At 49.4% G+C, this 13,674-nt stretch overlaps 1 protein-coding gene across 12 annotated transcripts in view; it reads right to left on the bottom strand.

Annotated features, from left to right (window-relative positions):
- Window positions 1-13,674, bottom strand: part of WDR25 (WD repeat domain 25) — a 140,371-nt gene that overhangs the window by 34,774 nt on the left and 91,923 nt on the right. For all 12 annotated transcript variants that reach the window (XM_042990520.1, XM_042990521.1, XM_042990529.1 and 9 more), the window contains one exon: window positions 6,985-7,115. In XM_042990520.1, coding sequence (XP_042846454.1) covers window positions 6,985-7,115 — 131 coding nt within the window. The remainder of the gene's footprint in view (window positions 1-6,984; window positions 7,116-13,674) is intronic.

Genomic DNA, 13,674 nt, shown 5'->3' with positions numbered 1-13,674 from the left:
AGGCGAAACTGCTGTCTGCAGGGTGTTTTCCATTCTGCTGGGAAATCACACACACACACACACACACACACACACACACACACACACACACACGAGTCAGAGGCTGTGGCAGGAGACCCAGGGGAGAGTCCAAGCAGGCGGGAGGGAGAGCCGGCAGCCACCCGGACTGCCACCTGCGTGTCAGGACACACACCGGCAGAGGGGCTAGGACAAAGCTCCAGAAAGAGGTCAAGAAACTAACACAAGATCTGGAAATCAAGATGGCCCTTTACAAGCTTTAAAAAAAGAGGAATAAAAAGAAAAACATGAAATATTGATGACTCGTGCCAAACGAACACTAGAGCAAACGTGAGCTGGCCTATCAGAGCCACGTTATCATGAGAATTTATCCCGGGGGGGTGGGGGTGGGGGTGGTGGTCGGTGTTCTGGAGGCCCAAACAGGGGTCTAAATGCATCTGCAACTCTCTTTCTTGGGAGCCACGCAGAGCCCCAGCTCTGCCGACAGAGGGAAGAGGAACCAGGGCCAAAGCCAAGCGCCCAGCTCGGGAGCCATGTGTCCTAGATTTGCCAGAGCTGCTCCAATTTCCAGTGCCCGATCCTGCTCAACCGAGAGGGAATTTGCTGATGCTGAGGTTCCATAATTTAAGCTTGCAAAAAGGGTGATTGACTAAATATGCATTATGATTTTTAAGTCTCTGTAGTTTTTCTTACAAATTTGATTCATGATACAAGGCTGAATTTTATTACCTATGCTAATTTGGCCCAAACTACACAGTCACCTTAAAGTGAACTTTAACTACAAAGTAACTACCTTGAGAATTTCCCACAGTGCTGGTGGGCCCTGGAGAGCTGGGACCACATCTTATATCACTGTGGCTCTATAGCCCCCAGTCCATGCTGTGCTCAGAGCCAGGGAGCTGTGAGGCTAGCTACTGTCATCTACCAAACACCAGGGAGCATAAGAGCTCGGAGCCGGCCAACCGCTGTGTTGTCAGGACCATAACAGCGCACCTCCTCTGATGCGAGATGGCCCAAGCCCTCTGCCTCTGGCTTCACTTCACTTCCTGACTAGTCAGTTGCAGCTGAATTGCAGCTAGGGAGAGATCCCAGGGCAGCCACTGCCCTGCAGCTGGGAGTGAGTGAGTGCTGCTTCAGGACTCCATCATGATCAGAGGGACATGGTTACCCCATGAGCACCTGCCTGATCCCAGGCCCTGTTGAGAGATGCTGAGGCACAGACGTGATTCACCTCGGACCCCCACCGGCAGTGGTAAATAAACACCTGTTTGGCTGAGGGAACTCACAGTCAAGTAAGAAGATAAAGAGCTATCAGTGAAACAGGTCACAGACAGTGCAGGCCAATCAAGAATGAAAGCCACGGGAGCTCAAAGACAGAAGCAAGTAACCTCTACATTCAGAGCCCCTTGGGCCCTGGCTTCTCAAAGTGTGGTCCATGGACCATTTGCTTCTGCATCTCCTGGGAGCTTGTTAAAAATGCAAGATCTTATCGGCAATAGACTGAACGTGTCCCCCCAACTCTATATGCTGAAGCCCTATTCCTCAATATGATGGTATTGGGTGGTGAGGCCTTTGGAAGATGATGAGGTTTAGATGAGGTCGTGAGGGTGCAGCCCCCATGATGGGACTGGTGTCCTTCTAAGGGAATGAAAAGACCGGAGCTCTCTCTCTCTCTCCATCATATAAGGACACAGCAAGAAAGGAGCCCTCTGCAAGCCAGGAGGAGAACCCTCATCAGAACCTGACCATGCTGGTACCCTGGTCTTGGGCTCCAAGCCTCGGAACTGTGCAAATTAAATGTCTGTTTTTGAAGCCCCTCAGTCTATAGTATTTTGTTCTAGCAGCCCAAACAGATGAGATATCATCCTTACCAAAGACCTGCGGATACAGAATCTGCGTCCTAACAAGAGCCCCAGGTGCTCTCTGGCACACGGGCAGTGTGCAAAGCCCTGCTTTATGGATGACCTTGTCTTGCCCCTTGACCAACAGGGAAACCATGACTGAGAGAGACTGTAGTCTGAGGGGTTTGCCTACGGTCGCCCAGATGAGCAGGTGGTACGGGGAGGCTGAGAGCCCAGGCCTCCTGTAGCTCAGGCCAGTAGTACTAGAAGCTGGGCGGGGCTTCTGGAGAGAGGGACCCTAGAGTGACATGAAGGCCAGCCCACAGGCATCCTGGACTCCAGGCCACACCCATGTTCAAGCACACTGCCGGGAGAAAGAAGTCAGAGAATTTTGCTGGTGGTGTTATGCCAGCTTGAGTACGCGCACTCGGTCGACTCACATGGAACACAGCCCGCTGACCTGCTGGAAATGAAGTCAAGAACTTTGCGGTGATGAGAGATGTGCTCCAATCATCAAACCCAAGGAAGAGAGAGACGGGCCAAGAAAAGAAGACAGGGAAGCTAAACAGCCCATTTGCTCTAATGAATTGGGCTGTGGCCCCAAGAAGTCCAGAATCCCAACCTTCATCATTTGGCTCAGCCTAAGGGTCATAAAATTGTATGACTGGAAAGTAGCTTAAAAGTTATCCGTTCCAACCACTCTTCAGACTCTGTTCTCTCAGACCGTGGCGAGAAGCTGTCTGGCCCTGCAGTCACGCTCCAGTGGTGGGCTCGCTAGCCCAGCACAGCATGCCTCAGCTCTGTCCTTGGAAACCTACCCCTTACCTTTTAAATGCTGATTCACTTTGATCCAGCGATTTGAGTTCTGGGACCCAAGCTTAAGGAAATAAACCTCGAATATGGAAAACACTAGATGCACAAATGTATGTCTTATAGTGGAATGTATATAAAGTAGACCTGGATGGTCTGTTTGGAGATTATCATTAACAGAGAGAAACTGCTCGCACACCTTGACAGAAGAACAGCTCTCTGGAAAAAATATTGTGTGAGCACCGGGTTTCTGCAAGGATGCCCATAATAGAGGGAAGAGCAGAAGCACCCACCTTGTCAGCCAGATCAGGATGGATCTCAACAATCAATAGGGTGACAGATGTCACAGCCAGACCTATCCACAGCAGGGGTTAGCCAGGTCGTAAATATTTTTGGTTTTGCAGCCCATGTGGTCTCTGTTGCAACTACTCAATTCTGCCACTGTAGTGTGAAAGCAGCTGCAGATGATACATAAATGAGAGCATGGCTGTGTTCCAATAAAACTTTACAGAAACAGACAGCAAGCCGGATTTAGCCCTGGGCTGTAGTTTGCTCACCCCAATCTCTACCTTCACATCTATTAATTTTAAATGGCAGGAAAAAAAAAAAAAAAAAAAAAAAAGGAACTATCCTCACTATCCAACCTAGGGAAATGGTTTTTTGAAAACGACCCATTGGATCCATATTTACTGAGTGCCTGTTTATGTCAGACTCTGCTCTGAACACCAGGCAGAAGGCAAGAAGCAAGTCAGGTAAGCACCCTGCATCAAAGGGATGTGTTGAAAATTCTACAAGAGTCTGTGATAACAAGGAAAACCCTGACAGTGCTATGTAAAAAACAAAATATAAAATTGTGTATAAAAATCAGACCAACGTTTTAAGAACACACACACACACACACACACACACACAGGGGAAAAGAACAGCGGAAGAAAAACACTAGAATGTTACTAATGTTTCATTCAGCTGGCTAGACTACCCCTTCTCTTTATTTCTCTCTACTTTCCAGTTTTTTCACATGATCGCATATTACTTTTACAAGAAAACAGTTCCTCCTGCTGTATTTGAAAGGGGGAGCTGGTCTTGACTGTAAGCTAAGCTCTCTGTCCCTCCTGCCTGCACCTGCAGTTTCCACCACTGTCCCTGAAGGTAATTTAAAACAAAAACAAAACAGCCAAGCTGCTCAGCCCCACATGTTCATCGACACAGGAGCGAGCTGGAGAGTTCAGCACCAGGGACAGCGCCACATACCGCAGGCAGCTCCGAGGGGTGAAAAGGGAGCCACCCCAGGTGGGAGCCACCCCAGGTGGGAGCCACCCCAGGTGGGAGCCAGGAGGGCAAGGAGGCTGTGCCTTTCTTCTCTGGTCCTCCGATTACTCCCACTTGAGACACTCAGGCAACACCTGTCAGAGGAAACGAAACTGAAGCAAGAGAGCTGTCCCTGAGCCTGGCTGATGCAAAATGGAACTAGCCCTGTGACCCAGAGGGAGAGGAGAGGCAGTCGGATTGCTAGTAAAGGGGAAGTAAAAACAAACATTGTGCAGATCCCTTTCCCAACATTATTAGCTTGGGAGACACTCGCAAATATGCCAATACCAGTCACAGCAACATCTGCTTCTAATTGCTTCTCCCCCAGCATTTTCAGAGCCTGTCAGATGGCGTCTGCCCTAGGAGAAAATCCAATATTTTTAACAAACTCTTAAATCAGATGGCGTCCTTGGTGAGTAATCTCTTACGTGTTTGGTCTTTGAGGCTAAAAACAGTAAGCACACCTTTAAGGGACGCGGCCGTCAGCAGGGCTGGGTAATCGAAGGCCCCACTTCAAACAGCATGACTAAGAGTTTCCAACACATGCAGCCCAAATACAAGTGTTCTAGTGGGTTGTTTTTTGTTTTTTTTTTAATTCCACTGTGTCCACGTCTTTATGTGAAATTTTTCTCTCTTTTCCAAATATTTTTGTAAAAAGAAGTTTCTTTGTAAAAGAAAAATGTGTGATTTTTTTTTTTTAAAGAGCACATCTCTCTGTGCTTTAATTTTCCCACTTGTGAAGTACTTTAAGCAAGACACCTATGGATAAAACTTCACATTTTCTTCAAAGAAACTGCCTGTGTTCTTAGGTTCGCAAAATGCCAGCAGCCCCTTCCAACAGCCTGTTGGGAAAGTGTCTTCCTGCAGTGGCCAACCTGACCTTCAAATCCGGGAAATCCAAGGTGGGGCGGGAGGCAGTCCTGGAGGGAAAGCCTTTAGGTAGAACCTTTTAGCATTGCAGCAGCCTTGAGCCCTTCAGGGTGGGACCACTGAACCCCTGAATCCTAAATGCAGGAGGGCAAACTGACATTCCATACCTTCTCCTTTCAAAGTTAAGTTTAACATGGGTTTTATTATAAACTACCCTGTAGGACTCAAGTGGCCGCGTGCCTCCTTCAGACCAGAGTAGTGCTTCTCAGACCCTGAAAACAAGTCCGCCTAAAATCACGGCGCACCCCCAGAGGGAATCGGGCCACGGCTCTTCCTCACTACTCTCCCACACACCCATTCTCAGGCCTGGCTTCTCCCTGCTAACCCAAACCAGGACTCACAACATTGAAAGCCTCTTTGCCTGGGGCCGGTGCCCTTGCCTGGAGCCCATGCCCCACCAGGTCAAGCCAGTCCCTGGTCCCTGCACACATTTGACACTTCTACCTTCTATACCTACACATTCTGCATGACTGCCTTCCTCCCTCATTCCTTCACTTGGTCATCCGAGGCTTGCTGAGTGTCTACTGCGTGCCAGCCACTGTTCTAAGGGCTACAAGTCAACAGCAAACAAAACAGACAGAAAATCCCTACCCTGGAGGGGCGCCTGGGTGGCTCAGTCAGTTGGGTGTCTGACTTTGGCTCGGGTCATGGTCTTGCGGTCCGTGAGTTTGAGCCCTGCGTCAGGCTCTGTGCTGACAGCTCAGAGTCTGGAGCCTGCTTCGGATTCTGTGTCTCCCTCTCTCTGCCTCTTTCTCTCTCTCAAAAATAAACATTAAAAAAAAAGTTTTTTTTAAGAAAAAAAAAATCCCTCCCTGGAGAAACTTATGTTCAAGTGAAGGCAGACAGGCAAGCAGATAAACATGTAAAATCCACAGTACACCGGGTGATGATACATAGTAGGGAGAACAGTGAGGGGGCAAAGGGGACTAGTGAATGCCAGAGGGTGACCATCACGGTGATCAGAGAAGGCCTCACAGGAGAGGTGGCATTTGAACAGAACCAAGCAGAGAGAGGGAGCCTCTACAGAGAAAACTGGGAGAAGAGCATTCCAGGTGGAAGGAGCAGCAGGTGCAAAGGCCCTGAGGCAGGAACATGCTAGTGTGCTCTAGGAAAGGCAAGGAGGCCAGTGGGGCTGGAGGTGATGAGAAGGGGGAAGGGAAGCTCATGTAGGTATTGAAGGCCACTGTGGGGACACTGGCCTTTACCATGAGTGAGATCAGAGCCTGGAGTGTTCTGACCAGGGGAGAGGCACATCAGACTTACACTGTGACAGACACTCTGGCTGCCATGTTGAGAACAAACTATAAGGAGTGGGGAAAGAGCTACCACATAGGAAACTACTGCAATTATCCCAGTAAGAGCCAACGGCAGCTCAAGCCAGTCACCACAGGATATGCTCGTGACTTGGATGTGGGGGAGACAGGAAGAGCAGAGACAGGCACGGTTCTGACAGTTCCGACCCGAATCCCTGGAAGGGTGGAGCTGCCACTTATTAAGTGGGTGAGGGCAACGGAAGCAGCAGCTTGGTGAGCAGCGGGGTGGAAACTCCTCTGTGGGACTGATCGCCACCAGCCGTTTAGCCCCAGAAGGCACGTGATCTCCAAGAAGCCTTCCTCACATCAAGCAGAAAGCCCTCGCCCTCTGAATGGCTGCTTGTCCCTCCCTTACTGCCCCACCCATCTCTCTCTCTCCCCCTCACACACACACACACACGTGCACACATACGCACACACACAGACATACATACAGCAGTGCTCCACACCACTTATCTGCAACCGCACGTCATTCCCTTGAGTAACCCAAAGGCTAAATTCCTTTTATATCATCTGGAAGCATCTGCACACAGTAGGTACTCAATAAATGTTTTCAGAGCCGCACCTCTGATGTTTCAATACTCTAACAACTCAAGAACGTTCTTTCGGAACACATACACATCACGCTGAGCACCGATGCAACGTCAGGTGGTAATTACCCCGTCTCCAGGGTCCTGCACCTAGATGCTGGCCCGCCCCCGGTCAGTCACACCGCCGCGGCAAGCTCTCCTGTGGAGAGGCCACGGGAGGAAGACGGGCATCACCTTGCCGGTCCTTATATCCCAAGCTTTGACTTCGGGGCTGAAGCCTCCACACACAAAAAGGCTGTGGTCTTTCGGGTGAAATTTCAAAGTAGTGATTCTAAAGTCACTCTGACCGCTGAAGAGCTGGGTTCCTACAACACAAAGAAGAGAAGAGAGCATTAAAAAATACTCGGACCACAAGATAAATGTCTTAAAACTAAGATGCCATCTGACATAGAGCTCTGGGCCCAAGGGCCCATGAGACTTTCTGGAAGCACAACAGACGTCATGGCACCTGAATCTCACTCTCTGACCAGCCCCGTCCCTGACTGGCCGAACTGCCCCCCAGGGCTGACCCAACGGCTGGACCCACGAACATCACTTTTCCTGTGTTCCATCGACACTGCCTATCAACTCATTTAAACCACACAACCGCTCAAAACCTGCTCTACGACTGAAGAAAAGCCAAGGCTCAGGGAGCTTAAGTAACATTGTCAAAGCCGAACAGTTAACGGAGAGTATTTACCCAGGACTCTAAAAAAGAAAAAGCAAGATGCTCCAAAGTGATCTTTGTGGGATCAGCCATCTTTCAACCATGACCTTACATTCATGACCACGGATGATTTGCTACAGGGAGTGGCTGGTAATGGTAGCATGATACTCTGGGCAACAAGTGACAGCATGACCCCACAGGGCCCGGGAGCCAGCATGGACAGGCAGTGTGGCCCACTGGGGTCTCACTGATTCTGCAGGACTCAAGACGGTCCTTGTCCTCTGCATATCTGTCATGAAACCACTGTCGAGCGCTCACGTGCACTGTGAAAACATTTGTGTGTACACACACGTACACACACACACACACACACACACACACACACATATGGTGGGGAAAATGTCGGTTTCGCCACTGTGAGCTTTCAGACGTCAGTGATATAAACAGGCTGAACTCAGGGCGTGTGGGGAGCAGATCTCTGACCCTGAGCCCAGGTCTGTTGGGTTCCAAAAGCCAGCACTCGTTCCTCTATGTTGTGCCACATTATGCCCCAGGGCACTGGCTGTAGTTCTCGTGTGCTCCATTCAACCCCACTGAAAATGCAACCAGAAACCAGACCGGCCTTGGGAACTGTTCTTACCACCGGACACGTCCCCAGGGGCCAGGCCATCTCACAGGCATGGCACCTGCTATGCAACACCCACCAAGAGCGTGAAGGTGGTTTCCCTCAGATATGTCAGCAATGGCTCCCACTGCCCAGGAGGGACAACCTTGACTGCCCCTGGCCCACAGAAACTCCTCCACTGGACTGAGGCCGTGGGCGGTTAGGGACACATGAAGCTGGTGGCCGTGGAGACCAACGTGATGCCAAGATCTCCAGCATCATTTCCTCTCACGGGAACCCAGAGGCCATGTTTGCTCATCCATTTCAGAAAGCACTTCCAGAAGGCTGCCCTGCTTTGTGTTCAGGACCCCCACACACAGCATTCTACCAGCTCACCAGGTAAGGAAATGAAAGGTCATCGACTGGTAGTCTTGAGTTACAGCAGGAGCCTTTCTAAACCCAATTTGCCTAGATCCATGGTCTCTGCACTCGTCTGACAGCAACACCCAACAAGGGACAGCCCTTCAGCACGTATCACGGGGACGCGTGTTTGCTTGTAAGTTACATACCGCGCTACCGTGCGAATAAATTGTACGCATTAAGATACCAAAAGTAAACTATTTTAAAGGAGAGACAAGGACACAATAACCAATATTTTAAAATATGAGCACTGGGTGTTGTATGGAAACCAATTTGACAATAAACTGTATTTTAAAAAATAATAAAATATATTTTAATGTGCCATTTTCTAAGAGTATCAACAAACCTCTGTGAAATCATTAAACCAAACGAGTTTTTAGCGAGAGCTACCAAATTGACTCCACTTTCATTTTTTTTCAAAGGTAGGAAAGCTGTCTGTGGCTCAATGATTTGAAAGTAGCCCAGTTAGGGCTCCAGTCCATTCTCCGAGGTCATCAGAGCTAACAAAGACTCTTCCCAGAGATGCACAGACCCGGCTGGAAGATGCTTACCACTGGCAACAAAGGAGACACCGTCCGCTTCTGTCCATCCCTGATACAAAGGATTTTGTGAACATGTTACGAGTGAGGCCCCAGTTCCCCTCAGGTCAGAAAAAGGCTCCTGCAACTCATCACAGGGTATTACTGCATTCTCATATTTTTAATAGCCCAATTCAAAATCCACTGACATTGTCATCTCAAGGATTTTGAAGCAGGTTAGAAAAACTGCTCCCAAGTTAAGGGTGCAGATATTAGTGTTTTTAATAGGTGACACATTCACATAGTTTTTGGTTAACAAATTACAAGACGGTGGAAACAAAAACATCTCTTTTCAAAATGTTCTTTCCACAGTACAAACTTTTGGGAAAGCTCTTCATTAAAGTGTCACCTTTCCCTTGATGAAGGGTTATGTTGATTTTTCTCCAGTATCTTCCAGGGGCCTACAGTTTGCAGTCACTTGTCATCAGAGAAAACTTTGGAAACACCTGAGGTTTTGTAAAGGGAGCCTCTATACTTCTTGAAGTTCAACAAGCCCCTTAACTGTTCCACTCAAACGGGCAGTGCACAAAGTCTTTCATGGTCATCCTGTGTCACTATGATGTGAAGAGGGGCCACTGTGGGTCCTGTCATCCGTAATGGTGAAGGGCCTATAAATAATAGCCTAGCCGTCCAGCCCAAGGGGGCAGTTGAGGCAAATGTGGGTCTCTGCCTGGTGGAATGTCGAAAAGCCATTCAAAACTGGAATCACAAACCGTGCTCTTTGGCAAGACAGACAATGCCTGATACCTGTTCTTGGATCACAAAAGTATTAAGAAGGGATTGATACGGGCAGAGGCTGGGAAGAGATTCACCGACTTGAAGTGGTTTGTTCTAGGGGTAGTAAGATCATTTTTTAAGTTACACCAATATCGTTGTCATAATGTTGTGTGTGTGTGGCTTTTTTTTAATAAAGAATCCTTCTAACCAGGCATCAGAGAGATGAGCAGACTTACAGGAGTCTGGGTCCTACGCGTCTCGTTAGGTCAACAGACAAGCAACTGTCTCAAGCAAAAACTCACATCCTGGGGAATTAACCTGAGCGGAAACCCGATATTCCTTGAGCTTCCTCTTCTTTCCTGAAACCCATCAAGCTATAGTTGGTGGTCAGAGACCACCCATGCTATGCCCGATTAGAGATGCCCCTTCCTAGGGAGGATGGAGGTCTCCCCACGGCCGGGACTCAGAATGGCACTTACGGAGACCTGCTGGGACAGGCCTTGGAACTGCAGCTCAGGCCTCAGGGCACTTGCCCCAGCCAGGTAGCCAGGGGACCCATATGGAGGATGAAGAAAGGGAGCACCATCATGTCCCCTCAATGGAAAAGGAGCACACAGATGCCACTGTGGCCCCCACGCTGCTGCAAAGGCCCCGGCCAGAAATCTCCTCCTGGCACAGGCAACAGTACCTACTGTGGCCCTCCTGCTCGTTCAGAGTCACTGCTAGTCCTTAAGCCCAAAAGGAAAAATAAACGGACTGCCTAGAGAAAAATTTTCCCTGTTTCTTGGACCATGGCATATAACCATATGCTTATTTCAGAAACAGCAGTGAATTAGGCATGTTTTTTCAAAAAGTGCAGTGATACAGTCTTGCCAACAATGAGGAAAAGGTGGGAGGAAAAGCAAAAGCTGAGTTGCTAAAAGATGAGGACTGAGCTTTTTCTGCTAAAAAAAAAAAAAAATGCATGTATTTCTGCATGTTATTCTTCAGCCTTCCAAAGAGACTGGGAAGAGCCTTCGAGTCTCGTAAGTACTCTAATGTTCCCGTTACAACACAAGCGATGCTTTCTATCTTTTCTCCTACTTTTTGCTTATGAGAACTAGGCCTTTGCTGTATCTGCTAAAAGGGTCCAAAACTAAAAGATTTTAAAATTTTTGATAAGCTTCCAGATAGCTCATGGGAAACACAAAGGGGGAGATTCCACCGGGGAAGGAGGTCTAGCACAAGGCTGTGGCTCAGAAGTCGGGGACCCCAGCCGTCCCTGCCCGGCACCGTGCTCGGCACAGGAGGTGGTGCAGCAGAGGGGCTGAGAGTCACCCAGACCCAGGCCCCACCCCAGGAGAGGGACCTGCCCAAGTCTGTAAACGGCAGGCTGTCCGGGGACCACACGCGACAGACGTGCATCCATAACACGTACAGTGCTCTGGAGGGCGTGGCAGACACAGCAAACAACAAAAGGGAGCTATGATTGTTGGAAAAAGTTAACCCCCAAATTACTGAATTCATCCTTGGTTAAATTAAAACCTAAAACCAAGGGCTACAAGTTCTTAACAGCAGGAACCTTGAGAGAGGAATGATTTGGAGTTTCTGTCTTGAGGCTATGAGAATACAGTGCCCTGGGCTAGTCTTTACATTTTGTTGAAGAGACATAGATAAAGGCTGGAAATATTTATCAGAGACTGTCTTGTTCCCAGCCGCGGTGAGGTGAAGGTCCTTTCTTGTCAGACTTGTTCCTCCTCTACATGTTCCTACATCGAGTGCCCTCTTCACCACGTCCTCTCCTCCCTCACGACGCTACCTCAAGCACAATGGTTAGTTGCTATGTAACCTTTAACCTCGAGACTATCTTGCTTGGTTACATGCTTGTTACAGAAAGGTCTATTTATTCACTGTATGCTGCTTATGGGAAATTGAGTTTTAAAATATTTAATCCACTAACACTGACTTTATTGATCTTGTTATAATGAACTCAACCAGTATAAGAACTGTTCAGATCCTCTTGGAATTAGGAAAAATCACTTCTTTTCCTCCTTGAATCAATAATGATACAAATAAACCATAAATTGTCATTAGGGCAAAAATACGCAGAAACTCAATTTATTCTCTTGACGCTATTATTACTACCCCATCACCAATATTGAGAAGATAAGGCAGCTGGTAACACTAGCCAGGAAATTCCTCAGAGGTTCCCCTCTTCTTTTCTCAGGTAGAGACCCAGATGACCACCCATGTGGCTGGGGCAACACCACCTGTCCACCCTAATGCCTACCTTGGGGGACCCTATCGTCATGCAGGGCTCTGAGTCCCCAACGGGTCCTCTTCTTCCACTCAGCATGTCTGGCCCCCAGCCCAGTTCCTGGCACATAACAGACATTTAATCCAGGTCAGATGAAACCCAAGTAGGGGACCCCAAGAAAGAGAAAAGAAGTTCATGCCCTCCTCTGCAGGGAGCGGGCATCTGTCACCTCCAGGCCTGCGTGCAGCCCTCTGTAGTAGGTGTCATTAGCCCATTTCACAGCAGGAGAAATGAAAGCTCTGAGAGGTGAGGACTGGTCCAGGGCCACACAAGTCAGCCATGCTGGGAGCCAGGCCGGGCCTGTCCAACCCCAGAGCCCCGCTCTCCGTACCCCGCCTTGCCTGCCTGCAAGCTATCCGTGACCTTTCCTTCTCCTTAGCTCTTTGTTCGTATCCATGGACTCACGAACATGCAGGGGAGACGCTGACAAGGGAAAGCTGATGCTGTCGGCTCATGGTGATTGAGCTCGTGTTCCCAGGCAGGCGGCATATGACTCATTTCGCTAAAATCAATATCGTTACACTCATCCTCTGGGAAGTACCCCGCCAGCTGTAAATCTAACCATCCTGACTCAAAGTTAGCGAGAAAAGGAGCTTACTAACTTTCAAATCAAACTCTATGAATCAGAAACAGGGGCCATCTCAGCACGCCTGGCAGAGTCCCGGGAAGGGTCCGGGTGCATCCACAGGTCCCCCGCGGTTGAGCGGGCGCCTCTGGCTCAGCTGGTGGTCCTCTCAGATCCACAAAACCAGGACAATAAAGCTAAGCTGAAGAAGCTGTCGTGAGAATTGGAAAGACAGAGTGACATAAGGGGGCAGGCCCCAGACGGACGGCGGGCCCGCCAGACGGCGGCTGCGGCAGCAACAGAAGAAACGGCAGTCGGCGTTTCTCTTTACATCAAGTCTGGCTGCTGCTCTTAATGATCTGGACGAGACTGAATTCCCCAAAGTTGAAAAGAAAACAAAAGTTCTCAACTTGCAAACAAGGTGTGTTGCAAGGGTTTGCCTCAAGTTGGCTTTTCTAGGGCGCAGCAGGCCCCGCTCGACGGCAAGCGTCCGGGCTCCCAGTCCGTCGGCGGAGGAGGTCTGACCTACGAGGGCAGCCTGACCATCCAGCGGCTGCCTCCGAGTGCACACAGAGACCGAGTACCAGCACGGTGGGGCGACGGTAGTCCACAAAACAGTGCCGTCCGTTAAAACCGCTATTCGTTTATCCACAGGACGGCACAGGTGTCACTGGGAGAAAATGACAGGACAGGGGTGTGTGGGATGTGGCAGGACCCGTGGGCACTTCCCACAGGGTGAGGTATGGGGCTGGCAGCCTGTTTCATGGACGCGTAATAACACTGGATTTAATATCCAACACTAGGGTCGTGCCCCAAAGCTGTATGGAAAGAGGGGGAGAAAACAAGCTTGAAACTGGAGAGAAAAACTCTTCAGACCGAAAGAGGAAGGGTGTGCGTGGGAATGGGGCCCAGGGCCAAAGAGGTGGTAGACTTGAGAACGGGCATGTTTAAAAGAGGGCTAGGGACAGGGCGTCGGGGGAGGAACGAGCTTGGGAGAAAGAGGGGTGGATGAGGACAGGGGAAAAGCAGAGGAGTCTG

The sequence above is a fragment of the Panthera tigris genome, chromosome B3, assembly GCF_018350195.1.
Source record: "Panthera tigris isolate Pti1 chromosome B3, P.tigris_Pti1_mat1.1, whole genome shotgun sequence".
In the NCBI taxonomy this organism is placed as follows: domain Eukaryota; kingdom Metazoa; phylum Chordata; class Mammalia; order Carnivora; family Felidae; genus Panthera; species Panthera tigris.
The sequence above is the reverse complement of the archived record's forward strand: the minus strand, read 5'-3'. Positions and strand labels throughout refer to the sequence as shown.